Source organism: Equus quagga, chromosome 20 (genome assembly GCF_021613505.1).
Source record: "Equus quagga isolate Etosha38 chromosome 20, UCLA_HA_Equagga_1.0, whole genome shotgun sequence".
Taxonomy (NCBI): domain Eukaryota; kingdom Metazoa; phylum Chordata; class Mammalia; order Perissodactyla; family Equidae; genus Equus; species Equus quagga.
This window is the reverse complement of record NC_060286.1, coordinates 18856952-18883329: the sequence shown is the minus strand read 5'-3', so window position 1 is coordinate 18883329 and position 26378 is coordinate 18856952. Positions and strand designations below refer to the sequence as shown.

Genomic DNA, 26378 nt, shown 5'->3' with positions numbered 1-26378 from the left:
TTGGAATCCAGGCCTTGCCACTTCCTAGGTGGGTGACCTCGGGCAAGTACTTACCTCTCTGATTCCTTATTGGTAAGGTGGGGACAAGGATGACAATCAGAGTCACGGAAGTGTTGGGAGGATGAGGTTAGTTAACATAACGAAAGCACTCAGAACAGTGGCTGGCACATAGTAAACTTTATAAATGTTTTTCCTCTTCCACCTCCTCCTCTGCCTGTGGTCTCTGGGATGCAGGAAGGACTCCTCTGTAAGAAAAACCCCTTCAGTTCATCACCACCCAGCAGTAATCTCTCTCCTTGGAGGGGAAGTGACGGAGCTTAAGGGGGAAGGAGGTAGAATAAGAAGTGGGCAGGGGGAATGCTCACGGGCAGGCTTCCCTGGCCTGCTTACCCGCCAACCTGTCTAGACTTTTTCTAGCTCAGGACAGGAAATCTGAACTTTGTAAACTGGTCCATTTCTAGGAGCTGTGTTTTCCTTTTGTTTTTTCGGGTTGGTTTTTCCATTCGCTCCCTACTTCTTTCTGAAATGTCGCCACGTTGTCTTGCTGAACTAGGGGAAAAGGGATCTGCCCTCTCGGAGGCCAGGAGAACAGGAGAGGAGGTTGCCCTCAAGCTCAGGTCGCCAGGGGGAAAGCTCAGGAGAGAAAGGAAAGGAGCTGGAGATTGTCCAGCAACTCTGAAGGGGGGGTAGGGCAGGCAAGCAGACCAGGGTCTTGGTAAGGTGGGTTCCAGGGCCCCAACCACCCAAGCAGGCGGTTTCCAAGGGCAGCCAGGAACCAGAAGAGCCGAAGGATGAACTCAGATTGAGGTCTAGGGAGCTCCAAGGTCAAAACCAGAAAAGCCAAACCCTTTGGCCAAGGCCCTGGGATGCTGGGGCAGAGAGCGCGGCAGAGCCAAGCGGCCAGGTGGACAATGCAGGGGGCCGGGCAGCCTGGGATTGGCCGTGGGCAGGTGGGCAGGGCTGAGCCTTGTTCTGATTGGTCCTGGCTGCAGGTGGGCCTCATGGGAAGGCACCTGGAGGAACACCAGAGATGCCAGCTCCAGGGCCATCCAGGGCCGGGCGGGAGCAGAGTCCTTCCAGCTGGGCATTCCCCCGCAAGCTCTTTTGGCTCGTGGGAGTCATTCATTGTCTAACGCGCAGATCCGTGTGTGTGCGCATGCGTGTGAGTGTTGGGGGTGGGTGTTTGGCAGGTCATTCTGTCCCTTGCACCCTTGAGTCGGAGCTGTTTGACATCCCCTGCCCCATTTTTCCAGCCCATCCTGCTCCTCTATGCTTCAAAGCCCAGTCCCACTTGCTCTAAAAACCCTCACCTGATCACTTCCACCCGGCTATCCGACCCCCTGCAGCGCACACTGGGCACGCATCCCCGTGGGTCTGCAATTAGATTGCATGGACTGTGCCCTGGACCTCCTCACAGCTCCTCCCACCGTCCTAGCTTAGAGAAAGTCCTCAATCTGAACTTGCTCTCTGTCACTTGGTCCAAACTGAAGAGTTAGCCTAACAAAGAGCCTGCTTGGCACTGAACCCTCACCTTGTACCTGGAACCAAGGGCACGCCCCCTGTGCTGCTCAGAGTGCAGGAGGAGGGGAGGCTCCAGGCTACCCTGGTGTATCATTTTCACTTTGCCTTGGGATGCTCTATTCAATTCTCACCGGGCCAGGAGTTCTCTGAGAGCAGGGGCTGTGTCCTGCTCATTCACGACTGTGTCCTTGGTCCGTAACGCCATGCCTGGCACCCTGTGGGAGCTTGAGCAACGTAAGTTGGATGAATAAATGAACGAGGCCCACTGCTGGAGAGAGGAGGAGGCTGGGAGGGAAGGAGGATGAGCTATGTGAGCCTTCCATCCCCCAGCAAAGGTTTTGTATGTACAAGAGGCAGTGGAGGGCCAAGGCCTGGGGTGAGGTCTCCGGCCCACAGCAGGGCCGTCCTCTGCGAGCTTCATGGGCTCCCTGGCCAGGGGCTACTGTGATGTTTTTAATGAGCTGCAGCCTCCAGGCCAGCCCAGTCTCTCTCTGCCCTGGGGCCTCAATGCCATGAAATCTGGGAATGTCCGAGTGGCCCGCTGTCGGCCCAGCTGTGTTTTGCTTTAGGAGGCCAAATCCCGCTAGCCTGGTGGTGTCAGACATTTCCTGTGAGGTTGGCCAGGTTTCCCAGGCAGCCGCTGGCCTTTATCCTGATAGCGACTTGGACAGGCCCTTGGTGTCCAGATAGAGGGAGGGACATGACACAGGGGACATCCTAGGAGCGAGAGGGGGACACAAAATGTCCAGGGAGGGGAGATGCTGTAGGGCTTGTGGTGACCAGAGGCCCCCTTTAAGAAAGCACTAGACAGAGGCCAAGAGACTTGTGTCTCAGAAGGAAGACAGAGGGAGGGCCAGGAGTCTCGGGCAGCACGCAGCATGCCCTGCAGAGCCAGATGTGGGTTGATGTTGTCCAGCTGCGGCCTAGGCTAGCAGTGGGGGCCTGGAGACTCCCTCTGAGCCCCAGGTCCAGGCTTCTTCTCCAAGGCTGGGCAGAGGGCCCACCCCACCTGGGAAGCAAGAGGCAGGCAGCCGGGGAAGGGCCTTTAGAGATGGGAAGGGGTGGTCACAATGACCTGGGACCAGCAGGTGTTGGAAAACAGCGCTTTACACCAGTGCTTCTCAAAGTGCAGCAGGCACGTGAATCAGCCGCGAACTAGTTAACACGCAGCTTCTGATTCGGCAGGTCTGTGGTGAGCGTCTCTAACGTGGTGTCAGGTGAAGCTGATGCTGCTGGTCCATGGACCACACTTTGAATAGTGAGGATCCGAGCCTGGGCTTTAGATTCAGACAATCCTGGGTCCCAATTCTGGATTTACCACTCACCGGCTGTGTGACATCAGGCAAGCGTCCTAACTTCTCTGAGTCAGTAGTCTCCTCCTGATAGGACTGAAGAGAGGATGAAATGAGACCATGTGAGCAGAGCACTTAGTAGGGGGCCTGATGTGAGTGGGTGCTTGACACATGTTAGCCATCAGCGAGCTGGTTCTTTTTGCCATGAGGACAAGCAGCTGTGGCAAAGAGCAGACAGAAAACTAGGGTGCATGCGTGTGTATGTGCGCGCATGTGTGTGTGCGTGCGTGTGACACTGCTCTGGGGAGAAGTCAGAGTCCAGACCCAGCGTTGGGAGGCGTGACTAATGGATCTAGCAGTAGCGTCAGTGGTGGCTTTGGCTCGCTTGGGGGTTCCACCAGGACCATTTGCACGCACCAGCTGTACATGAGAGGCGGTTAAAGGGAAGCCTCACAACGTTTCTCAGAATGGCAGGGACCTCCACTGGGTTTGCTCCTTAGCTAGACCTGGCCTAGCGGCTGGGCCCTCGGGACAGGAGGATGGTCAGTACTTGGGCAACAAGGGCCTGGAGGACAGTGCTGAGCCGGGCAGGCGGGGGTGGCGGGAGGTGTCTGGGAAGCTGTGGACCCTGTGCGGGTGCCTCTCAGCCGCGGCTCCCCCACAAGGCAGCTGGGCTCAGCCCTCTTCTCATAGACCCAGCCTCTCCCTCTCCTTCTGGATCTCCTCGCTGCACACCCCACCTCTTTATCCACTGTACTAGTTTTTTATGGCTGCCGTGACAAATTGCCACAAACGTAGCAGCTTAAAACAATGCAAACCTATTACCCTACAGTTGTATGGGGCAAACGTAAGACGCGGACCTCGCCAGGCTAAAGTCCAGGCGTCAGCAGGGCAGAGGTCCTAGAGGCTCGAGGGGAGAAGTTGATTCCTTGCTCGCTCTGGTTGTTGGCAGAATTCAGTTCCTTGCAGTTGGAGGACTGAGGTCCCCGCTCCCTTGCTGGCTGTCACTTGAGGGCCATTCCTAGCATCTAGAAGCTGCCCACATTCCTTGGCTTGTGGCCACCTTCCTATCCTCAAAGCCAGCAACTCTTTCTATTTTGAGTCTCTTTGTCTGCCTGCCTCTTCAGCTGAATCTCTCTCACTGGCTCTTCTGCCTTCTTCTTCCACTTTGAAGGACTGCACTGGGCCCTCTTGGAGCATCCAGGACAATCTCCCTATTTTAAGGTCAGTCAATTAGCAACCCTTATTCCATCTGCACCCTTAATTTTATTCTACCATTTGATGTAACATATTCAAAGGTGTCACTCCAGGGGACAAAGATCAGGAGGGCCAAAAACACCCACCCACTGTAGCCCCTTCCAGCTTGATCCTCCAACTGAAGTGTAACGGGTCCCTCTTATCAAGGGCTTGCCACAAGGGCGACCCTCATGATCTGGCCCCCAAACATTTCTGACATCTCGGATGTTGGTTCTTGCTACTTGCTCCCCTCATCCACTGTGCTTCTGCCACCCTGGCTGGCAGGATTTTCCTCCAACCGGCCAGAGATGCTCCCACCTCAGGGCCTTTGCACTTGCTACACCCCCCTCCATGGAATACTGTCTTAGTTTCCTAGAGTGGCCATAACAAATTACCACAAACTGAGTGGCTTCAAACACCAAAAATTTGTTCTCTTCCAGTTCTGGAGGCTAGAAATCCAAAATCAAGCTGTGGGTAGGGTTGGTTTCTTCTGGAAGCGCTGTGAGAGAATCTATGCCTTGCCTCCCTCCTAGCATCTGACGGCACCCAGCAATCCTTGGTGTCCCTTGGCTTGTAGCTGCATCACCCTAATCTCTGCCTCTGTTGTCACATGGCCTTCTTCTGTGTGTGCATGTGTGTGTGTGCGTGTGCATGTGTGTGTGTGTGGAGTTCTTATGAGGACACCAGTCATTGGATTTAGGGTCCACCCCCATCTAGTATGATCTCATCTAAATCTAACTAATTACATCTGCAAAGACCCTATATCCAACTAAGGCCACACTCACAGGTCCAGGGCTTAGGACTTCTTTTTGGGGACACAATTCAACTAGGTCAAACACTCCTCCCAGACACTCTCATGGCTCTCTTCCTCCCCCTTCAGTCTTCCTTTCTCGGTGGGGCCTCCGTGTTCACCCCTAGACACTCCCCCCACCCCCCACCTGGCTACGCTTCCCCACAGCACCAACGTCTGACATATTTTCCTTATTTATTGGATTTAGGGCTTTTCTTACTCCAGTCAACTGTCAGGCCCAGGAGGACAGGGGATTTTATCTGTTTTCTTTGCGGATCCGTCTCCAGGGAGCCCAGGAGATCCTGACTCTGGGCCAGTCTGAGAGCTTGCTGGGCCCTCTGAGCCTGGCTGTTGCTCCAGCCACCTCCCGCCGGCTCGCTTCCTCTGCGCTGGCCTTCAGCGTGCAGCCGCGGGCCCCTGCCTGCTCCTGTTTGTCCTCTCTCCTCCTCCTTCCACTCCCTTGGACCCAAGACTGTTCTCTGATACGCCTGGGACGTGATGAGAGGCCAGCTTACGCTAGGAGAACTTGGAAAAGTCCCTTGCCCTCCGCGAGCCCTGGTGTCCACGTTCGTAAAGCAGAGGGCTAGAGTGGGTCTTCTCTGAGGTCAAGAGTTAATGGTCTCAGATTCTGGCCTCCAGCTTGGCCATTTTCTGACCCTGATGGTGAAATGTGCTTACTCCTCCTTTACCCATTTCCAAGGTTGTGACAAGGACACGTGATGATTTTCATCATGGCAGACCTAAGCTGTCCCTGACAGTCTGGCCTCGAGTCCCCCTTGGCAAGGCTGCACTGGGGTTAAACAGCCTGCATCTTTCGTCCGGTGTCACCCTTCCTCGGGGCCGTGGGGTGGTCCTCCTGCTGGGTTGACTCAACTCCACGATCCTGACTCAGTCAAGCCTCGGGGACCTCTAGGGGTTGAGCGCCTTCCTTCCTTTTCTTTTTTTAGCCTTGTTTTTTTCTGATTTGTTTTTATAACTCCGAGCCACAAGCTTGCTCCCCTGAGGTTTCTCTGGAATTCCCCAACCCTTAGGATCTTGACTACACTATTTTGAAAAAACTTAGAATCGGGGACCCAGTTTTGCTTCCAAGCTGGGCCACTAACTAGCCGTATGACCTTGGGCTGGCCACTTAACTTCAAGAAGCCTGATGTCTCTATCTGTAAAATGGGAAGGATAATCCTTTTCTCACTGGGCTGTCAGGAGGGTTAACAAAAACATTGTGAGTGAAAGATTGCTTTGTGGGCTAGAATGTGCCTTGCAAGATGCTGGTTATTGTTACTCAGCAATCCTGACTGGGCTGGGGTATTTGCTTATGTCCCCTGTATGTACATGTACATGGGTTACTCTCAGGAGAAGCTCCTCCCTGAGGCCCTCCCTGACCACCTTTTTAAGATTTTAACCTTAGGGTTAACCTTAGCAGCTGGACACCCCACCAAGGGATGTACTTCACATCATAGTCTCTGTGGCGAGTACCCCAACAGTTGTGCAGTGCACAGCCTATGCAACTATACGTGGTGACCCTGGACCTGGTTCCTTCCCAGGAGGGAGATGTCTCCCATTTTCTTATATTTAGTTATTTAATATTGTAAACCCTCAACTTGAGAGTCTCTTCATCTGGTTCACTTTGTGTTCCCATGGTATTTTTTATTTTTCACTTTCTAACAAACATAATTTACTTATTTATTATGTTTGTTGTTTTTTGTCTGTTTGTCCCCAGCTACATTGTGAGCTTCTCAAGGGCAGGGATCTTTGTTCTGTTCACTGACATATCCCAAGCTCCTAGAACTGTGCCTAGTCTAGCAAGCACTCAATAAATCAGTATCCACTGAATGAGCATCCCTGCCACAATGTATCCCCCGCTGCTGCCTGGAGCAAAGATGGTCTGGGGTGCATTCCCTTCTGAGCTGACACTCAGCCCATCCCCTAGCAGGTCATCCGTCAGGAAGGGGCTCTCCCAATCCTCCTCGGGGGTCTGGAGCCAGGGCGAGCCTCGGGCAGCACTTCTCTGCTAAGAGGGACAGAACAGGAATGCCAGGAATGGGGTCCGGGGCTGCAGCAGCTGTGCAGGAGTCTCCTCCCAGTTTCTCCATTTCATGGGCCTTCGAAGGACCCCTGAACCCCCTCCCGCGGGCCTGTGGGTTTGGGAGAGGGAGGGCTCAGAGAGGAGTAGTCAGAGGAGATGCTCCGTTGTGGGCCTCCAGCCAGAACAAACAGAAAGGGTTTTATTTCCTAAGTCTGAAGTCCCAGAAGCCCTGCTGCTACTTTCCGAGGAGAGCAGGAGAGATCTGGGTTTCCGCTAAGAACGTCCTTCACTGCCCGTGCTCCCTCTCCCTGCCGTTTGCAGGGGTTGCTGGAAGTGCAGACAGGCCACACTGAGGTTTGTGCAGGGTCCCTTGGAGCTCAAGCCCTGCCAGTCCCGCCCCTCCCTGCCCAGCAGGGACTGCTTGGAGTGACTGGGTGGGTCTGAAGACGCCGTTCCCATCTGGGAGAGGAGGGAGACAGGCTGTTCTGTGCTGGCCCTTTCAGTCCCTGGATACAAGACCAGATGTCCCCTCACATCATAATCTTTAGGACAGGTGCCCAAGAATTGTACAGTGCACCGCTTGTGCAGCTGTGTGTGGGGACCCTGGACCTGGCTTCTTCCCAGGAGGGAAATGTCTCCCATTTCCCCTACAGAACACGTTGCTTTAATGCAGTCCTTTCCAGCTGGGTTTGGCTCCTGAGGCCCCTTCTAAGGTTTCTCTGAAAGGGGAGTGCACCTCTGGGGTTTGCAGAGGGCTCATGTGTACCTCCCCAGCCCACACAAATGCCTGAGACCCGCGGAGCTCAGGGCCTGGGCAGGGCCACGGCTGGTCTTAGGGTACTGGTATGTGAATAACAAAAAGACACTGGTTGCGGGCAGATGCAGCTTGGGGCACACATCTGGCTATGCTTTGAGTCTGGGCCTAAAGGTCGTGAGGAAGGTGGGGCCAGTGTGCCTTCTCTCCGGGCAGCAGAGTCTGCAGGCCTTGTCCTTCCGCCATACTTGGCCCGTGCAGACACCTCTGGGCAGAAGAAGCCGGGCTCAGGACTCTCAGTGCTCAGGGGAGAAGAGGCCCCGGGCTTTCTAACCCCTCTGCTGCTCCCCACACAGGCAAGTCGGTGCTTTCAAGGGAAATGGTGTCTGCTTCATCTTCCTCTCGCCTTCCTCCTTCTCCTATTTAAGCTTGAAGGTGGACATGTGGCCTGTGGCCCCAAAATCTCTGATGAAGACTGCCTGACTCCCTTTTCCAGGATTCTCCCAGAGCTGAGGAGAATTTAGGAGCATTTAGGACCCCTCCCTAGGTTTGGTTCCAGGAAGGGACTCCCTCGCAGCCCGGCCCCGGCCCCAGCCCTCTGTAAATCTCTCAGAGAGGAGCTGGTTGCCTCCTGTTGCCCACGGCCTGCAGTGAAGTGCTGGAGAAAGCTGTGGTCCTGCTTCCTCTTAATCCTCCTTCCCCACCGCCATCAGCAGGGTGCACTGTACCCCTGCTATATCTCAGGCTCTGTGTTAGGGGCTGCACCCTCCTCTCCTTGTTGTCCCCACACCAAAGTCACCAGCTCAGTGACCTGTGGGAAGTGGACTTTGCGCAGTGTCTTTCGGCCGGTCGTGTTGAGGAGGGCACAGGGCTGCACTGTGCCGGGATGGGGCCAGCACCCAGGAGTAGAGGGCAGGGACTCCCTACAGCCTTGACCCTGGCCTGACCCTGAAGAGGGGTCTGGAATTGTGGTTACAGTGGTGAATATTTGGGTTAGGATGGGGTGGGACTAGGCTTGTGGTTGAGGTGACATTCCATTTCACAACAGGGTGGCGGTTAGGGTAGGATTAGAGAACAACTCCAGTCTGGCCTGAGGGTGAGGTTTTAACCTTAGGGCTGTGGTTAGGGTTTGGTGAGGGTTATGCTAGAGCAGAATTTAGGACTGTGGGTTTTATGGAGCCCTATTGAGTCAGCCAGCCCTACTGTGCGAAGCACTTCACAGACAGCACGTGACGACATACCCGGGAGGACACAGCTGAGTGGTTAAGAGCGAGGGTCGTGAGTCGGCCCTCAGTCTCATCTGATTCTATCGCTCACCAGTTGTTTGATGCTGTGTGAGTTTCTTCCCCTCCCTGAGTCTCAGTGTAAAAATGATGATGCTAATACTGGCAGCACAGGGTTGTGGTCAGAATGAAATAAAAGAAAGTGGATAAAGTGCTGAGTCACATAGCTCAGAGCTCAGTACCCAAGAGCTGATACTCTTTTTTTTTTTTATCTGCATCAGTCAATTCCAGCAGGAAACACATGGCACACTCAATGGGGATGGTTTAATAAGGAGTCTATTTGCAAAGGCATGGATAGAGTTAGAGGAAACCACAAGGGATGGTGGCGTACCCTGCAGGTAGCCATGTAGGGAAGCCCTCAACCTTCCAGGTCTAAAGGGGCAAGGTGCCAGGGGTTACTGGAACCCAGAGTAGCTCCAGCCATAGGACAGGGCCTCAGCAGGGCTGCGGCCTCTGGTAAAGGAACACAGCCACTGCCCACTGGCAGCTGCCATCATGAGGCAACCGGGAGGATCAATACCTCCACTCCCTCTGCTGCCTTCTGCCCTCCTGCTGGGGTCCCATGTGGGCAGAACAGGACTGGAAGGTAGAGGCCAAAGGGCTGGAGAAGGGTGGGGAGGGGCAAGTGGAAGATGTCCAGCACATTAAGGAGCCTTCACAATGACCCTATGAGGAGGGGACTCCTGTTACCCCCACTCCACAATGAGGAGACAGAGGAAGGGTGATTCCAGCCCAGCTCTGCTCAAGACCCCAGAGTCTGTGCTTGCAGCCATTCTGCCGGGCGGCCCCTGGAGCGGGTGAGCACAGGCAAGCGCAGATCAGCAGGCCTGGTGCGGACGCCGCAGAGGAACCGGCCAGGCAAGGCCCCCAGTGTCTTTTCAGAAAACTGCAGAAACCTGGCGAGCTGAGCAGCATTTCCCCACAGCCCTGTGCAGGGAGAGAAGGGCACCGGTTGGGGTCATTAAAACGTTAATGTATGCCACTTCCAGCGTCCGACTTAAAAAAATAGTAACAACAAACATTTCAAGCTTGTGGCTGTACTCATAGCATTTAACTGACCTAAGTCCTCTAGGATTTTTGTTTGAAAGGAAAAGGTTAGGGAGAGATGAAGCGAGAAGGGAATGGAAAGACAGTCAACGCTCTTTTTCAGATGCCCCAGGGAAGGTCCATCCCATCCGGTTGCTTAGTACAGAACTGTGGCTGCTAAGTGAATGTCACCCTCTGGGGTGGGGGGTGTGTGTGTGTCTGTGTGTGAGAGAGAGACAGAGAGAAAGAGAGAGAGACAGAGAGAGAGGGAAAGAAGGAGAGACAGAGAGAGAGACATGGGGTGTGGGTGGAAAGCTGGGCTGAGAGAATAAGCCTCAAAAATCATAATGAAGACTTTTCAGGCCCTGTGAATTCTCCTTTTGAGCTCAAGGTTTTCAAATATATATCAGGTTTCACCCCTTGTCTGGGCTGGAGAGGAAGTTTCTGATTTATGGGTCCAGTAGTTTTTCCAGTTGCGTGATCTTTAAATCTGCCATCAGTTAATTAATTTGCCACTGTCAGGAACAGCCGTGTAAGCTTCCCAGGTGAAAATCGCTTTACCAAAGCAAAGCCGTATTATGATAACAGTAATAAAAAAGGACTCTGCAAGGTATCCTTGTTTCCACTTGTGGAGCTCACTGAATCAGTGTCTCAGTGTTCTCATCCTCCCCCATAGCCAGAACACGCGCACACACTCCCCCCACCCCCGTGCACACATACACACATGCACACACATCCCCCACTTCTAGTGAGGGGCTAAGCAGGAAGATTTAAGCCTTGCAGGATAATTTCCCAGAAAAGGATTAGAAAGAGAAAATGGGTTACATGCAAAGTCATCTAATGACCTTGGTTGTAAGATTGGCTGCACTGGACACAGAGGGGTGTGTGTGCGCGTCTGTCTGTCTGTCTGTCTGTGGATGACATAGTGAAGATTGCTAAATGATTTCCAATAACAAAATGTGAAAACACATAGTTCCTTTGTTAGCCACATAGCTGTGGTTTTGTGTTCGTGATTCATTGTGGAAGTGAGTAGCTGCAACAGGCATTTTGTGGGGGGTTTTTTTTCTTCTCTTTTCTCCTAGAAAAATATTTGTGAAAAGTCTAAAATTCAAGGAAGTCCAGTGCTTTTTTAAAAGAAAAACCCCCATTCCTTACAAAATGAAGATTGCAAATCAAAACCTCTGGAGCGACCACATTTCTGCTTCCAGCCGGTTGCCTATACTGCATTTTCTTCTAGAACCTCAGCCCCTGACCACGACATGTCCACCCACCTGTGCACCCAGTGGGGGGTGGGGGGTTGGGGGTTGTGTCAGGGGCCTCTTGGGGGAATCTGGTACTGGGTGGGGGCAGGGTATCCTCTTGAGACTCCAGCCAGGCCACGCCCTTGGGGAACAAATTGATTCCACATTTCTTTCTTTTTTTGAGGCTCTTGGATGAAGGTCAGAGCCCCGACCGCAGGCAGTAGTGTGTGAGGCAGGAATGTGAAATCCTTTGTGTCTTATAGTTAGGTAAGTTTGGGTTTGAATCTTTGCTCAGCGCTTGCAGCTATGCTGCCTAGAGCACGTGATTTAACCTCAGGAGCCTCGATTTTCTCATCTGTAAGATGGGACTGCCCATCACTACCTTATGACTTGTCGGGAGGATTACTAATGTATGTAAATGCAGCTGACACCTTTTAGGTGTTCTATGAACGGCACCCACTCTTGTTTGTCCCTAGACTCTGGGGTTATCTGAACCTCTCTGTGCTTCAGTTCCTCTTCTGTAAATTGGGGGTGATAGTTCCTATAGCATAGGATCGTTGCACTAAGCAAATGCGGTATCAAATGTCAAGAGCCCAGCTAAAGCAAAAAGCGGAATGCCTGTAGCAGATGTCTGGCGCATCATTGGCTGGCAGCTTTGGGCTGCTACACTGCTGAGTGAAGACTTCTCAGGTGGGGGTCACAGGTCCCACCAAAATCTCCTTTTGGGGATGGTCCTGGGGTAGAGTTTCAGCCACTGGAAGAGCAGCCTGGCTGCAGGCCCCCAGGACTTTGGCCAGCCCCTGAGGAGTGTGTCCTTGACCCAGGCCCGCAGCTGCCTTTGTCCACACGGGCCTGTCTGGGCAGGTCCAGAAGTGGGGTACTCTCACCTGAAGTCATAGGCCTGTGTTTGCCATCCCTCAGGGCAGGCCTGCTAAGCTCTGTGTGTGTGCAGGGGTGAGGGGTGGGGGTGCTTTATGGAGGGTAGAGGGGGCCAAAGGCCACAAGCTGGGGACTCAGGGGTTCAGGAGGTGGGCATCTCGTGACAATTTGGTGGTGGCAAGATGCCTGTGTACCACGTTCTCCATGGCTTTGGGGAATGATCCTAGCTCAGTCCCCTCTGCCGAAAGGTCTCTTCTCTCCTCCTCCTCCTCGTCTCCTGGAGCAGCTGCCAGGTGCCCACAGGCCCTGACTTGTGCTGTCATTTCTTTACGATGGCTCCACTTCTCCAACCGCTTCCTTTTCCCAGGCGCTTCTTTGGAGCTCGTACAGCGCCACATACAGCTTGTGGGGGGCGTTAGGCGCGGGGGTGGGAGGAGCATGATGGGCTTTAGAGTCAGGAGACCTGGGTTCGAATCCTGGGACTGGCCATTCATGACACCTGTGAGCTAGGGCCTGCGACCCGCCTCCACACTGTGGCCATCTCATGGGTGCTGCGGGGTCCTCTCTGAGGTGATGTTTGCTCGGTCCTTGGTGCCCAGTAAGCAGAGCAGGGATCTGACAAGGTGGGCTGTGTGGGGGCTCCAGCCTCCACCGCCTCACCCCTGCCACCCACTCGGGACTGTAGGTACCCTGGGATGGACTCTGGGAGGTGGGCGGGGAGGGGAGCACTGTCGGCCAGGCAGCCTGGGCCACAGGGGCAGGCAGGGGGCCCCCAGGGAGGAGTTTTCCACAATCACCTTCTTAAGAGACCATTTTTAGCCCTGTTCCTTCCTGGTAAAAACGCCTTCCTTCAAGGCCTAGTTCTCAAGCCATGATATAGTCTAGAGTTTTGGAGTACAGGCTCTGGAACCAGAATATCTGCAGGCTGTCTGTGCTTGCTTCCCAGCTCTGTGAGTCATTGGCTGTGTGACCTTAGTCAGGTTACCTAGCTTCTCTGTGCCTCATCTGTAAAATGGAATAATAAGAATACCTACTTCCTCATTTTAATGATGATTAAATTAGTTAATATACATAAAGTGCTTAGAATAGCGTCTGGCACATAATAAGCCGTATGTAGCTATTTGCTATTATTTATTGTCATCCTAGGTCCCTCCCATTTTCCCTTTAACCAAACAGATCTCCTTACACTTGAATGCCACCACCAGCACATTCCTGAATTTATCCCTTAACACTCATGGTTCTCCCTGCCTTGGGTAGACTCGGCCCTCCCCACTTCTGCCTCCCATTTACATCATAGGACTTCTAGAGAGCCTTCTCCAGGCATCCAGCCCCAGGGCTGCCCCTGCCGAGGGAGGCCTGGAGCGTCTTGGCTGGGCAGCTCACCCGGCCAAGAGACTCCCGGCACCTGCTGCCTTTCCGCTCTTGGATTGTTATGAAATGCTCCTGTGCAGGGTCTTGTTCCAGGACCACTGAGTATGGGTATGTTGCACCCTGCACCAAGCTGCTGGTCAGGGGGTGAATGAGGCTAAAATCTAGCCTGCATTCTGCTCCCCCACCCTCTGCCTCCCTGCCTGCATTGTACGCTCTTGGCAAACAAGATGCCTTTTCCGCAGAGCCCACATGGGACCACGCGTGCACCTTATGAGTGCTCATAAGTGCACCTTGGAAGGGGTCGAATGATGAATTCATAGCATCCAGGTTCCCCAAGAGCTGACAAGTCTTCTTGGGGGTACTTGGAGTCAAAGCTTCAGGCTGCCTGCTGTCCCCGGCTGGTGGTATGGAGTGAGGGGGAGCGGGGGTGGGAGGTGACCCCAGCCAGGGCTGGGAGATGGCTCCAGGGAGGCAGGAGAGCTGGGAGAGGCCACAGAGAAGTTCAAAGTTCAATATGATGAATATTTTGGGGGCAGCAGCTGCGTGCCCAGCACTGTGATAACTCCATGGAGAATATAAAGAGGGTAAGCCCCAATCTCTTCCTTTCCCCTCTCGGGCTCTGTGTTTCTGGCCAAGCTGCAGCCCTTTGGGTGGTCCTGCCGGACCCAGAAGGAGGCAGAGCAGCTCTTAGAGGAGCCCTTCCTCCTGGTGAGAGGGAGAAGGTGAGGCCAGCAGTCTGATGTTTGGGCAAAATGACACATGGGTAGAAAATGAGGGGCATTTCCTGAGGCCCTGGGCAGCCCCTCAGGGCACCTTCCCTCCCACCCGCTGAGGTGCCCCAGGCGCGATCCCAGGACCTGGCAGCCCACTCTGGCTTTCTGCCCTGCTCCCTTGCCTACCCAGGAAAGATGAAAGTAGAGGGACAAGGGCCTGGCGGCCTGGCAGCCCATGAAGCAGGCAGCTCAGGGGAAAAGTATTTGTAGCTGACCAGGCATGAGGGGTCCGGAAGGTGGAGGAGAGTGATGGGCTTCAGAGGGGTCTGGCCTCTTGGCAGACAGGCAGCACCTACTTCAGGGCTGCTCTAGAAGCGGGCATCAGGCCTCAGGCCGGAGCTCGGCGCCCCACAGACATTCCCTGGGCATGCGCAGCTCCCATAAACCTCTGCCTCTTATTTACTTGCAAGGACACAGGGGTGCTATGTTCCCTCCCAAGCTGACTGGGAGAGCAGAGCGCGGTGTGGTTCTGAGCAGAAGAGACACCCCCAGGGTTCTGCCCCCTCCCCACCCCCTCAGCCTGGCAGGGCATCCTCTGGAGTCTGTGCCAGAGCTCCAGAACTCTCAGACCTGGGTGTGGCCATACAAAGAGCTAGAGGCGCAGACCTCAGAGCAGGGGATGTGACTCACAGGAGGCTGCGTGGGGCTGGGTGGGGGCCTCAGGCTGATCAGTGAGGCTGAAGGGGTTGGGCAAGTGGGCACAGCAAGATCAGCAGCAGGAGAGGTCTTGAGACACTTGAAGGAGGCCGGCTGTTGGCCCTTTCAAGAGGGCACCAGGGAGTGAGGGTGCCCATGTTGACGATGCTGCATCGGTACTAGGCAGCGGGTGGATGCTGGGTCCCCTGGGGTGTGGCCCCACAGAGCAGGCCACCCCTTGTCTCTCAGAAGTTGTGCCCAGAGCCCCATCCAGAGCAGGAATGCCTGTTGCTTCCCTTCTGGCACATGGGGACACAGGTCATCGATTCCAGGGACAGGGAGCTCCTGCCTCTCCAGGGGCCACCATGTTGCTGGTCAACTCTGGCTCTTTAGAAGTCCTTCCTCACGCTGTGCTCAAACTGCTTCCCTGTGACATGGTCCTGGGTGTGTCCTATGGAAACCAGCCTCTTTCCCTCCACAGCCCTCCTGACATCTGATGACAGATAATGCAGTTTGGGGGCAAGACAGCAAGGTTTAGGAGGGTGCAGATTCCCCCAGGCCAGAGCACTCAGGGAACCCAAGTGCCTGGGTTATGAACAAAGCCTTCGAGGGACAAAGAACACAGTGAGGGGACCCAGGGGCCCCTTCTAACCACATAGCTACAGGCTAAGACAGACTTTCCGGGTTCAAATCTCACCTCTCCCATTTTCTATACTGCACTGTCCAATGCAGTAGCCACCAGCCTCATGGGGCTATTTAAATTTAATTTAATGTAAAACTCAGTTGCTTAGTCACACCAGCTGCATTTCCAAGTGCTCAAAAGCCACAGATCGCTGGTGGTTAGTGTATGGGATAGCACAGACTATAGAGCATTTCCACCATCGGAGGAAGTTCTATTGGACAGCACGATTCTAGATGAATGGCCTTGGACAAGTTCTTTAACTTTCCTGTGCCTCAGTTTCCTTTTCTGAAAAATGGGGTTAATAACAGTGCTTAGCTCTTAAGGTGGTTGTAAAGAGTAGAGAACATCATGCCAGTGTAACAATCAATACACAGCACAGAATTAGTGCTCAGAGAATTCTCATTATTATTGTCTAGGACAAATGAGGCGGGATTCCAGTCGTCCCCTCCTCACAGTGACACCTGGGCACTCACCAACCTGGCACCTCTGATACCCAGAGGCTGGAGAGTGATGGCCACTGTCTTAGCGCAGCCTGGGTCTCACCTGCCCAGCCCCCAGGCTATGCATCGCCAAGGCCACAGCATCCCCTCCCCTTCACCCACCAGGACTGGGTGCGTCCTTTCCCCCCCAGGGCAGGGCAGATTTGTGGCAGGGGCTGCAGCAGGATGTCTGGAAACACTATTGTGTGTCCCTGGGAGTTCAGCACAAGGGCCATCTGACCATGGCCTGAGCATGAGGCCTTCCTGGCCAGCTGCGAGGAGAGGAAGAGCAGAGCCTGCGAGGGCTTCCCCCTGCCTTACCAGCACCCAGATTCTCAGGGGAGACTGAGCCACTTGGGAGGTGCCAGGGCGTGTTCACCTGTAATGAGCTGGGCCTGCAGTCACAGGAAGGAACAGACTCTGCCTCTGGCCAGAAGCAGAGACGGAGTTCTGGGAATGCCCTCCTGTCTTGGGGCTCTCTTCCCGCTCCCCGCCTGCCTCTCTGGCAGCTCCCTCCCTGGCACCTTCACAGCCTCTTCCTCTGTCTGCCCTCAAGCATTGGTGCCTCCCAGGCCCGCTCCTTCACTCTTATTCTTTCTTCACTCCTGTATTTCTCAAAGTTTAGGTGTCAGAGCGCCTGGAAGTCTTAAGGAATACCATGAGCTATCAATGGAATTAATTCTGTGATTAGAGCTGGGAACAGTTTTATTAGCAGAAAGTATGATGATCGTGTGTGTGCAAAATGAGAACCCTGCTATAGGCACACGCACGTGTCTGTGAAAAGAAGAAGCTGTCAAGCGCAGTGTGACGATCTGTTGCCACGTTTTTCTGTTAATATTCGTTTACTGCTTTTTCATTTGTTTTATCGTGTGCTAGCAGACAAGTGGGAGCAGGCGCCAAAGGCTGGAGACGAATTTACAGGAGCAAAATCTCAAACTGAGACCAGTCTGTTCATTAACACGCTTTCCTCCTTGAAACTGGGAAGCGTTAGCAGAGTCAGCACCTCAGGCCAGGGGCAGGGGGAGCTCTGAAGTGGCTTACTCTGCAGGCTCTCCCTGAGGGATACCATCTCTCCCCTACACTCTGTAACCCCCTCCTCCACACGGATGACTCCCCAGGCAGCCCCTTCTCTCGCCTGAGTGCTGCCTTCTGGGTGTTTCCATCTGCAGAGCCATCGTGAGGCGCTCAACACCCAACATGTCCAAAACTGAGCCACTTCTTGGATCTCTCAGTTGAGATCTTGGCTCCTGGAACTCCCTCCACCCATTTGTCTAAGCCACAGCTGGGAATTCTCTATGTCTTAAATATCTCTTGAATCCATGACTTCTTCTTGGTCCCATCCTTGGTCCCTGCTAGCCTAGACCACAGCCAAAGCTTTCCAGCTGGCCTCCAGCCCTCCCCTCTCTGGTCCATCCACCATCAGGTAATCTTTCACCAGAGTAATAATCATTCGAAAAGGCCCATTCCATCATGTCCTAGACCCGCTTGAAGATCACAAGCATCTCAATGCTAATAGGTGGCTCCCCTTGTATCCCCACATCTTTGCTGGAGCGCTGGTCCCTTTGCCCAGCCTCCATTGGATCAGAGAGGGTAAGGGGGTCTTTGCCATTCTTGGGCCTTAGTGCCTGGCATGTGGCAGACTCTCAGTAAGTGCTCCTTGAATGAGTGAAAGAGAGTGGGCTGCTCCAACATCTCCAGGGACTCTCCTTCACCCGTTCAGTACAGGCCAGACACCTCCCCGATATTTCAGGCTCTCCACCACATGGACCCGAACCTATTCCTCTTTAATCCCTCAAAGCCTCAGTGTCCTCATCTGTGAAATGGGGAAAAAGAAACACCAAATGGTGGGCTGGCTTTAGGATGAACTTAGCTGGTTTGGTAACCTGGCTTCTGTACTTGGGAGTTCTGCAACCTTCAGCAAGGCATAGAACCTCCCTACCCTCTGTTTTCTTGACTGTAAAATGAGGATAATGAGTAACTCTTAGGGTTATGGAGAGGCCTACATGAGATAATGCACGTGATGCGCATTGTTGGGCCAGAGCCTGGCACAGAGCGCACATTCATTAAACTGTAACACCAGTTGATTCCCCATCCACCCACTTCCCACTCCCTCCCCCGATCCCCTACCCGCTACCCCCACATACCCGTAGGTAACCACTATTATTAATTCCCAGGGTATCCTTCCAAGGTTGCTTTATGAATATGCAAATATATGTAACACATATCCTTATCTTCTCTTTTATTACACAAAAGTTTATATGCCCCACACCAGGAGTCAGCACTTTTTCCATAAAAGGCCAGATAGTAAATAGTTTAGGCTATGTACGACATATGGTTTCTGCAACCGCTCTGCTCTGCCGTTGTAGAGGAGAAGCAGTCGTAGGCAATGAGTGTGGCTGTGTTCCAACTACACTTTATTTATGGAAGCTTAAATTTGAATTTCGTATCACTTTCTCATGTCGTGAAATATTATCCTTCTTTTGATTTTTTTCAACCATTTAAAACTATAAAAAACCATTGTTAGGTCACAGTTCGTACAAAAACTGTCAGTGGGCCAGATTTGGGCTTTTTTTCACTTTTCAATCTATCTTGGAGAGCTTTCCCTGCGCATGTAAGGGAAATGTAAGGAGCTGTTTCTTTCTGTTTGGAGGGCATATGACTCCATCCTGGGGATGTATCCTGGTTTGTTTAACCAACCCCCTACTGAAGGACACTTAAGTTGTTTCTACTCTTTACGAAATGTTTTGCTATTACAAAATAGTGCTGCTATGAATAATCTTGTTCATCCATCATGTTGGACATTTACGAGTGTCTTAGGTCAGATTTCCCTAGAGGTGGAGTTGGGACATGGATCTGGGTGTGTATGTGATTTATTGGGGAGTGCTAAGGGAGGGAGGGAAGCAGAAGGGCAAGGTGGAACGAGCCAAGCGAGGATTGGTTCCCAGGAAATCAAGCCAAGGCCTGACTGAAGGTGGAGCTTGCAGAGTTGTCCCACCTTAAAGCAAGGGGGCTGGGCCTTTGAACTTCCGTGAGGGCAGTCACTGGCTTCAAGGTCATGGTGGTGGGAGGAGCTTGTCAGGTAGTTGCCATCAGCCAATAGCACTACTCAGAAGAAGCCAGCCAGGGTGCACCAGCTGCAAAGGGGACCTGGGCAGGCAGTGCCCACCACAGCAGGTTTATGGGCAACATAGTCTCGGAGGTGAACCTGCAGGGGCAAAGCGTAGATGCATTGTGGTGTGCATAGACATTGCCACATTGCTCTCTCCATAAGGGCTGTATCAGTTTGCATTCCTACCAGCAATATCTGAGAGTGACTGTTTCAGTCTATTTCAACAAATTAGTCTACTATTAAACTTTTGGATTTCTGATGGATAAAAAAAATGCTACCTCAGAGTAGTTTTCATTTGCACATCTCTTAGGATGAGAAAGGTTGGGCATATTTTCACGTGTTTAAAAAAACATGTATTTTTTTTCCTGTAAACCGTTCATATCACTTTGCTAACTTTTCTTTGAGGGCTGTTGGTCAGTCTTGTCTGTTTTTAAGAGCTCTTGATGTATTATGAAGATTGGTCCTTTGTCTGTGATATGAGTTGCACGTATTTCTCAAGTTTTGTCATCTGCCTTTTTACTTTGTTTAAGGTAGTTTTGGCCAAGCAGAGGTTTTTGATCATAGGGTTGTTTGGACAAGTAGATGATATATTATGTAAAACACCTAGCATGATGCCCGCACTGAATGGATGTTATTTCCCTCCAGCCTTCTCCCATCCTCTGCTATAATTAATGGTACTCATTATTCTTCCTTAAATGTGGCCCATGCTTCCCACCTCCATGCATTTTCTTATGTCATTTTTCTTATGTGGAATGTCTTCCTCCTCATTTTGGACTGTGAAAATTCTAGCCATCTCTTAAGCTGCAGCTCAAATGTCACGGTCTTTCTTTCATCTGAACTCTGTTAGCCATCACAGTCCACCTTGGAGTCTATTTATTTGCACACATTTACCATGCTTTTCCTGAGCCTCAGTTTTCTTATCTATAAAGCGGTGTTGCTGGGGAAAATAGAGATTTATTTCTGTTACAAAATGATGCATATTTACTGTAAAAATTTTTCCTGAAAATATTCCAAAAATGTAGAAACATATAAAGTTTAAAACGCTAGTTACACATACACTCTCATTCCCAAAGGGAGCCACTGTTTACAGATTGTTCCAGACTTTTCCTATGCTGTATCTATAGGGGAAAAGGGAGAGTTTTTCTTAAAACACAAAGTGGGAAGCATACTATCCATATTATTCTGCAACTTACTTTGCCATTTAATAAAATAATGTCGCTAAGATGATGCATTTCAAGCTCCTGGCTCAGTGCTCAATAAACGGTAGCTATAACTATTATATGCACCTTGTAGTGATGTTTCTAAACTTTCTTTTAGCAGCAGAACCCTTTTCAAATCAAATCGTAGTTGGAAGCCCAATTTATAAACGAGAGTGAAGCCGCCGGGCTAGGGTGCAAATTACATGACATGGTGGGCATGGAGCCTGTCACCCACCTGTCTCTCCATTGCTGTTTGAAAACCTCGGCATGCTGGGCAGGATGTGTGCTCACCACATTTAACCAAGTGGCATCATTGTAGGTATGCACTGTCCAGGCAGTTTTCCCTTGGGCCTGCAGATCCCAGCCAGCTGAGATGGGAAGTTTTTCTTCCCAAATTGGTTGAAAGAGCCCAGGAGTCCTCAGGCTGGAACAGACCTTGGTGGATCACGTGACCCAGTGGCTCCTCCTTGGCTCCATGCTGGTCTGTGATGGAGTTTTCATTGGTCTATGAAGAAAATAAAGTCCATGTGGTGAGACTTCCATAAAGTTAAGCTTATTCAAATGTTTCTTTTGGGCACTGAAATGTCTTTTCTTTCATGAAATTATGGTGGCAGTAATTGGTAGTTGTGTGCGTTTTAATGTCTTAAATAAAAAGTTGGCAACTTTATGCTGTTCCCTTAAATTTGTTTCAAAATTTTACTGACTCATGAAATCCTGAAGTCTAGGGATGGCTGTTCTGATCCATCATGGAAGCTTTGCCAGGACTTCCCTGGAACCATCTCGAGAGATAGCAAGTTCTGTTCTTGTGCTACGCATGTCTGAGAACCCCTGTCCTTCAATGAAATTGTAGCAGCTCTTCCAAGGCTGGGAGTGGATGGAGCCTCTCCCGGGGGGACTGTGGCCCAAGAAAGTCCCCTTCTCAGTGAAGCTTTTGCTTGCCTCTGTTGCCACCACTCTCTGGGAGCCAGATTTGAGCTGAGAGCCCACAGCCCTCCACACACGGAGGGCCTCCCTCCCTGGCCACCCCAAGGACTGGGCTGGGGTTTATGAAGGGAGACAGCTGTGTCCTTAAAGGGTGCTTTCAGCGTAAGAGGTAGGACCTATCCAAGAACCAGGGCTCCCTCCTCTGCTCTGCTGCGAGCCCCTCAGAAGGCAGGACTTTTTGATTTCTGTCATTTAACCCCAAATCCCCGTCATAGCAATAGATGACAATGGATGGGGCTCAGAAAGCTCTGGTTGTTAAAAAGGTGTTGACACCAGATTAGGCTCTGGCCCTTTATAGGTAAAGATGCTTAAACAGTATAACAAGATTTTGGGGGGGATCTTTTATTTCCCTTAGATGAAGAAGAATTTTTAGGGCTTCAGGAGACGTATTTTGTCTGAACTGTATCTAGTATATTTTTTTCTTTGTTCATGTGATTTTAAAATTCTGGCGTAGTTTTCAACCTGTGATCATTTACTAATATTTGCAAAGTAATCACAGGGTTTCTCTGTCCTTCTTAGTCCTCACAGCGGCCCAGTGAGGTGGATGTCGCTGTTCCCATTTTACTTATGAGGAATCTGAGGCTCAGGCGAGCTAAGTGACTTGCTCAAGACCATTCTGCCAGCAAGAAGCGGAACTGACATCTGCCTGGCCCAAATCCTGCCCTCTCTCCTCTGTACAGCCACCTCCTATCTACCACGACAAGGGGATACTTGGGTTTTTGTTTTTGTTATTTTTCTTCTCTGCAAAGTTAACCACTGGCCCTTAAGGGATTTGAACTCAGGAATCTTGGGGCCATTAGCATCGAGTTCCAATTAGAAAAACAACCGACAGCAACAATAACAACAATGACAACAAAGGGCCAACAAAGAACCCTTTGATTTTCCATCTGGACCAGATTGGAGGGCTCTTTGTCAGGGTCAAGTTCAAAAAAGTACCAGGTGGTCTGGGCAGAGCACGTGCTACTCCCTCCACCTCTCTCTGGTGCTTTGTGGCGCTGGCACTAAGGTGAGCTGTGGTACCAGCCTGCTACCACCAGGAGGAGGCTCCACTGACCCACCGGCTCACCCCCCTCTCTCGGGCACCCTCTTGGAAGCGTTGAAAGGATTGTGTTTTCTGCTGCAGCTGGTTTTGCTGACCTTCTCCTGGGAATGAGGAGCAGATGCTTGGGGTTTGGGCTCCCAATGCTGGTCCATTACAGCTCCAAGAGCTTCAGGGTGGCTAACAGGGCCTCTCTCTCACTCTAGCCCCTAAACTTGGGAAGCAGGGTGAGGCATGGTTGGGGCCTGTCAGGGTGAGGATTTGCTGCTGGTAGCACCAGAAGGAAGAGCAATATTTGATGCTCACGGGAGCCAAGTCCTGAGCCAACAGAACTGGAGTCAGGATGGCAGAGGGAGAGGGTCCCAGGACCTTAGCCCATGTGGGCAAGGAATCCAGTGGAGAGGATAGGGGTGGGACCTACTGGGGGGAGGAGCACCCCTCTGGCCTGAGCAGAGGCTCTAGGCTGAGCTTCCATCCTGGTCTGGGCTGGAATGCCCTGGGTTGGAATCCCGGGCCCTGATTTATCTGTTGTCTAACCTTGGGCGAGTAATCACCCTCTCAGCTTTAATGTGTTCACGCCCACCACAGTCCAGACACTGTCGTGTAAGCAGTGGTTCATACATGTTGTGACAGCGACAGAGTATCAACGGTGGAGGCTGCTTTGTAGAATGCACTGCCTAATAATAAACACATAAAGACGTGTTCAAATTTATGAGAAAACTCAGATATTTAAGATATCAAAGGATATGAGCAGAAACTTTTGACAAGTGGCAAATAGATGTATGAAAAAAATGTAAACCTCAGGAGTAATAAAAAAGGGAGATAAAAGCAGCATTGAAGTATCATTTTATGCTTATTTAATTAGCAAAGTATAAAAAATTAATAATATGCAGGGCCAGCCCAGTGGCATAGTGGTTAAGTTCATGTGCTCTGCTTTGGCAGTCCGGGGTTCACAGGTTCGGATCCTAGGAGTGGACCTACACACTGCTCATCAATCCATGCTGTGGCAGCATTCCACTACAAAATAGAGGAAGATTGGCACAGATGTTAGCTCAGTGACAATCTTCCTCAAGCAAAAAGAGGAACATTAGCAACAGATGTTAGCTCAGGGCCAATCTTCCTCACCAAAAAAAAATATATATATATATATAGATATATATAAATAATATGCTATGCTGGCGAGATTGTGCTGTAAGTGGTACATTTATATGTTTTTATGTGACACTTTCAGAAAGCAATAGACTCGTGTGTACTTAGAGCCATAAATGTTTATAACCTTTGATATGTCATTCTAGTCCTTGGAATTAATCCTAAAATAATAATCCTTTTCAGAATTTCTATTATAAGAATTTTTCAAACATACAGAATAAAATAGAATAGCATAATGAATCCCCCTATACTAAAGGAATATTTTAACAGAAGAAAAAAGCTGAATGAGTAAGGATGTGCACAGTTAAAAACAATCTAAATATGTAACAGAACAATGTCTGAATAAATTGTGATTGGTCTTCAGATAGACTGTCATGTAGCAATTAAGATGATAAATATGAAAATTATGGAATTGTATAAAGTATGATCTAATGTTTAGTAAAAAATCAGAATTTAAATTGTATCTATGGGTGATGACAATAGTGTAAGAACAAACTTGAGCAAATGTTAAATGGAAAAAGTATTTGCTGTGTTAGGGAGGACGATGGGTTCGTTTTTCCTCCTTGAATATTGTTGTTATACTATTTTTACAATAAAATAAGCGAGAAGGATATTCTAGGCTCCACCCCTGAATCAATCTGTGAATGTGTATTTATTGGGCACCTATTCCACAGGTATTTGTATGAAGAGTTGTATTAAGAATTGGCAGGGAGTAGGCACAGGACTCAGTTTGGGGGCAGACACTGGTCCATAAGAGTCTTGAAGACTCTTACAATGTCAGAGCTACATGGGACCAGTCTAACATTTTGCAGTCGAGGGCCCTGAGGTCCAGAGAGGCTAAGTGACTTGTCCAGAATAACCAGCCAAAGCTCAGTGATTCCACAGAGAAGTAGACATTCCCACTGAACTAGCTAGCTCATTCCCCCTGCGTCAGGGCACCTCCATTTTCCAGGAGTTGGCAAGAAGGGAGCCAAACAGAGAGCACTCTTCCGTGCAGAGGCAGGGGTGGGGAGCACCCTGAACAGAGAGGGCACAGAGACACCGCTCCCAGGATGCAAACCCCATGTCACGGTTGTCTCCACAGGACCCTGAGTGGGCTCAGCCAGACCCAGCCCTCCCAGCAACACGTGGGGCTGTCCCGGACAGTCCGACTGTACCCGGCCCCTGCGGCCAGTGGCCAGCTGACTTCCAACGCCCTGCCCGCGGGGCCAGGCCTTGAGAGGAGGGATGGCGCCCAGCAGGCAGCATATCTGGACCCCCTGTCATCCCCCTGGGGTAAGGACACCTGGTCTCGGGATCTTGGAAGAACAGGACATCTAAATCTCTGACCTTCTTCTCCCCACCTTTGCTTCCCCCTCCACTCTCACAGAGGGGCTGAGTCATCACCTTGTCCCTCATGCTTTCAGTCAATCAACAAACAGTTGTCGAGCGCCTGCTTTGTCCCGGGCTCCAGAGGTCCCAAACTCACCGTCAGCACTTAGCCCCCTTAAGACCCTTGGACGTGGAGTGCTCCATTTCCACCCCATCTGTCACCTGTCCAGCCTTTGCTTCCTTCACATGCAGCCATGACCCTCACCTTCCCAGGCCTGGTCCTTCCACCTCCTCCTTCCTGCACATCCCGATCCCCTGGACCAACCCCACCACTTGCTTCATTAGCACCTACAGCTGGGCCTCTGCTTCCTGGAGAAGGGAACCAAGCATCCCTTGGATTCGTGCCTCCACATGTTCTTCTGGTTCTGCTCGCTGCGCCGCAGTCCTTCCCTGTGCGCCTGGACACTCTCTCTCTCTCATTCCTCAGAACGGCTACTCCAGCTGCCCCTGCTTTCCCATCAGCACGTGGACATACCTGCCGCCTCCCAGGGAGCCCCTCACCTGTCTGCCTGTCTGTCCCACCACACACGCCACTCCCTCACCTAATCTGTGCCCGAGCTGACCTCCTGTCTCTGTTTTCCTTTTAAAATTGAGGTGAGGGCTGGCCCTGTGGCCGAGCAATTAAGTTCACGCACTCCGCTTCGGCAGCCCAGGGTTTCACCGGTTCAGATCCTGGGTACAGACATGGCACTGCTCATCAGGCCACGCTGAGGTGGCGTCCCATGTAGCACAACCAGAAGGACCTACAATTAGAATATACAACTATGTACTGGGAGGCTTAGGGGAGAAGAAGAAGAAAAAAAAGGGAAAGAAAGAAAGATTGGCCACAGATGTTAGTACAGGTGCCAATCTTTCAAAAAGTAAATAAAATAAAATTGAAGTGAAATTTACATAACATAAAATTCACCATTTTAAAGTGTATACTCAGTGATTTTTAGTATATTCATAATTTTGTGTGACCGTCACCACTATCTAATTCTAGAACATTTCCATCATTCCAAAAAGAAACCCCATACCCATGAAGCAGTCACTCCCTATTCCCCTCTGCCCCCAGTCCCTGGCCCCACTAATCTTTCTGTCTCTATAGATTTGCACATCCTGGACATGTCATGTGAGCAGAATCATACAACGTGTGGCCTTTTGTGTCTGATACAATTCAGTATAATATTTTTAAGGTTTATCCGTGTTGTAGCATGCATCAGTACTTCAGTCCTTTTTATAGTGGGTGGCCTTTCTTGTCATCTTGAAAAGGAGGTGTCCCTCTTCTTGTCTAAGGCACACCTCACATGGAATGCTAGGCCATGACTTGTCCTCCTCTCGCCCCGTCTCTCCTCCCCCTTCAACCTGTCGCCTCTCTCAGCCCCTTCTCATCAGCATATGCACCTGCTTGCAGCCCTCTGATTCCCTTTCTCTCTCTCCCTCTCACACACACACACACACAGAGTTATTTCTCCACTTCCCTCTGGCTTTCTCTCCATCACTCCTGCCAACACAGTCTAGTTTCTTGAACGTGTGGTCTACATAGACTTTTTTTTTTTTTT

At 51.2% G+C, this 26378-nt stretch overlaps 1 protein-coding gene across 7 annotated transcripts in view; it reads left to right on the top strand.

Moving 5' to 3' along the window:
- Window positions 1-26378, top strand: part of LTBP2 (latent transforming growth factor beta binding protein 2) — a 100390-nt gene that overhangs the window by 22836 nt on the left and 51176 nt on the right. For all 7 annotated transcript variants that reach the window (XR_006886327.1, XM_046647546.1, XM_046647548.1 and 4 more), the window contains exon 4: window positions 24551-24741. Coding sequence is in view for 6 of the 7 variants with exons in the window: in XM_046647546.1 (XP_046503502.1) it covers window positions 24551-24741 (191 nt within the window). In the remaining variant the exon portion in view is untranslated. The remainder of the gene's footprint in view (window positions 1-24550; window positions 24742-26378) is intronic.